The sequence below is a fragment of the Rhinopithecus bieti genome, unplaced genomic scaffold (assembly GCF_001698545.2).
Source record: "Rhinopithecus bieti isolate Rb0 unplaced genomic scaffold, ASM169854v2 scaffold_32443, whole genome shotgun sequence".
Lineage (NCBI taxonomy): Eukaryota > Metazoa > Chordata > Mammalia > Primates > Cercopithecidae > Rhinopithecus > Rhinopithecus bieti.
This window is the reverse complement of record NW_016813751.1, coordinates 9,713-12,536: the sequence shown is the minus strand read 5'-3', so window position 1 is coordinate 12,536 and position 2,824 is coordinate 9,713. Positions and strand designations below refer to the sequence as shown.

Below are 2,824 nucleotides of genomic sequence, written 5' to 3'. Positions count from 1 at the left end.
TCTTCTCCTTTGGGTCTCGGACAGTTGTCGACAGGTTGAGGGCAGAAACGGCGAACTATCTGGGCCTGGGTCCGGGGTCTCGAGGCCATTAGAACTCGCAGTGATTGGGGGTGGACGCAGCGGCTGGGCCGGGAGAGCGAAAATGCTGGGTTCTCCCCAGGATCTGCGCCCTGAAGCTACAGAGGGGACATGTTCTCAAGGTGGTGAGGCAGCGGGGACCCAAGCGGGACTGGACGTTGGGCACCGCGTCTCCTCCGACGGCACAACAGTGGGACCGATCCTCGCGGGGCAAAGAGTTTCTTTGGCCAAAGCGGGTAACGAGCGCGAGAGGTGGGGGGAGGCCCGCGAGAGGCCCGGCGGCGTCCCGCCGTTTGCCGGCTGGAGCCGGCCCCAGTTCCCCGCAGCCGCTCAAGCCCGGTGGAGCCCACTTGCGGCCGCCCGTCAGCCGCCGCCTCACCTGCCAGGCACCCGGCGGCTGCCCAATCAGCGGGGGTCGCTCGGCCACGGCTGCCATGTTCTCCGCTCCGCGCTGCCAATCAGCCTCGCGGCGGCCAATGGGCGGTCCGGCCGGGGGTCAGGTGACCGCGGGCCAGCTGGCTCCCCATTGGCGCGCGCCGCGCGGCCTCCCGCTCGGTTTATGTGCGAGGAGTGAGTGATTGACTTTATCAGTCCAAGGACATTACTCTGGAGGCGAAGAGGTTGGGACTTGCGCGGCGAGCGGCAAGCGGCGAGTACCGAGCCTGCCTACTGCCCGCTGCCCGCCGGCCGGCCGCTAGCCGGTTCCGCCACTAGGCGCAGCCCAGCCCAGAGGCCGATACCCAGGGAGCCTCCTGGCCCTGCGGTTCTGTGCACTCGGGGAGAGGAGGGGTGCCCGGGACAGGATTGGCAAACTCCGCCCTCCACTTACTATTTTGCTTATTTTTCTTTGTGCGCGCCTGTTAGTTTGTTAAACCAGATCTAGTCCCAGAGTCTTTTCTCCTCCCTTCTCCTCCCTCCTACCCCTCTGCAGGAGACTCTCGCAGTGACGGAAAGTTGCAGCCCCTGGTAGCGCCTTGGGGGTCTCCCGGCAGTGTCCAACCGCCGCCACCCCTTTCCGACTACGGCACTTCGGAGATCTCCTCCTTCGCCGATACCCTCTCTCACTTCGGCCGGATCGCCTGTGCCCAGAACGTCCCACCCATGACGATGCTCCTGGACGGAGGCCCGCAGTTCCCTGGGCTGGGAGTGGGCAGCTTCGGCGCGCCGCGCCACCACGAGATGCCCAACCGTGAGCCGGCAGGCATGGGGCTGAATCCCTTTGGGGACACAACCCACGCCGCCGCCGCAGCCGCCGCCGCTGCCTTCAAGCTGAGCCCTGCCGCGGCGCACGATCTATCTTCAGGCCAGAGCTCGGCTTTCACGCCGCAGGGTTCGGGCTACGCCAACGCCCTGGGCCACCATCACCACCACCACCACCATCATCACCACGCCAGCCAGGTGCCCAGCTACGGCGGCGCTGCCTCTGCTGCCTTCAACTCAACGCGCGACTTTCTGTTCCGCCAGCGCAGCTCCGGGCTCAGTGAGGCGGCCTCGGGTGGCGGGCAGCACGGGCTCTTCGCCGGCTCGGCTAGCAGCCTGCATGCTCCACCTGGCATCCCCGAGCCCCCTGGCTACTTGCTCTTTCCCGGGCTGCATGAGCAGGGCGCTGGGCACCCGTCGCCCACAGGGCACGTGGACAACAACCAGGTCCACCTGGGGCTGCGTGGGGAGCTGTTCGGCCGTGCTGACCCATACCGCCCAGTGGCCAGCCCGCGCACGGACCCCTACACGGCCGGAGCGCAGTTTCCTAACTACAGCCCCATGAACATGAACATGGGCGTGAACGTGGCGGCCCACCACGGGCCCGGCGCCTTCTTCCGTTATATGCGGCAGCCCATCAAGCAGGAGCTGTCGTGCAAGTGGATCGACGAGGCTCAGCTGAGCCGGCCCAAGAAAAGCTGCGACCGGACCTTCAGCACCATGCATGAGCTGGTGACACATGTCACCATGGAGCATGTGGGGGGCCCGGAGCAGAACAACCACGTCTGCTACTGGGAAGAGTGCCCCCGGGAGGGCAAGTCTTTCAAGGCGAAGTACAAACTGGTCAACCACATCCGAGTGCACACGGGCGAGAAGCCCTTCCCATGCCCCTTCCCGGGCTGCGGGAAGATCTTTGCCCGTTCTGAAAACCTCAAGATCCACAAGAGAACCCACACAGGTAAGGGAAAAAGCAGGCGGGCGTGGGTTCCACTGGCGATACCCCGTCACGCAGCGGACTTAACAGCGCGAGGGAGAGAGGTGGCGGCCAGGGAAAGGGGCGACGCCCCGCAACGGCCGCTCGAAAAAGAAGCGCTGTCAGTGACCCTCCACCCCTAGCCCTCCCTGTCCCGTGGCGCCTTTGCCGAGTTCTAACTTCCCGGGCAGACTGCTCAGCGGTCTCAGGAACTAATTGGGACCTTCTCGCGCCCAGGAACAAACTGGCGCCGCCTCTTTTTGTCTCCCTTTCTGGGTTACGGTGAAGGGACTCCGAATGTGTTGAGAGCATATTGCTTACAAGCGACTTAGCTCTCGGCACACATTCGTGGAAGGCAACCATAGAAATGCTAATGAAAACTAACTTTCGGTTACTTCCGCTCCTTTTTACACTTGATTGGCACATCTCCTAATTAAATGACTGATACTTTTGTCAAACTATTTTTATTTGGAGTTCCAGGTTCAATTCAGTCCTCCGGGAGGAAAGCTAAAGCAGTTTCGTGGGTTGTTCATAACATCTTGTAAAACTGTCTGGAGCCCCTGGATTATATAT

At 63.0% G+C, this 2,824-nt stretch overlaps 1 protein-coding gene across 1 annotated transcript in view; it reads left to right on the top strand.

Annotated features, from left to right (window-relative positions):
* The first annotated feature begins 1,024 nt into the window (after nt 1–1,024).
* ZIC3 (Zic family zinc finger 3) overlaps nt 1,025–2,824 on the top strand; it is a 5,913-nt gene continuing 4,113 nt past the window's right edge. Inside the window, exon 1 of the mRNA XM_017848944.1 lies at nt 1,025–2,236. Within this exon, the coding sequence (XP_017704433.1) occupies nt 1,180–2,236 (1,057 nt within the window). The 5' untranslated portion in view covers nt 1,025–1,179. The remainder of the gene's footprint in view (nt 2,237–2,824) is intronic.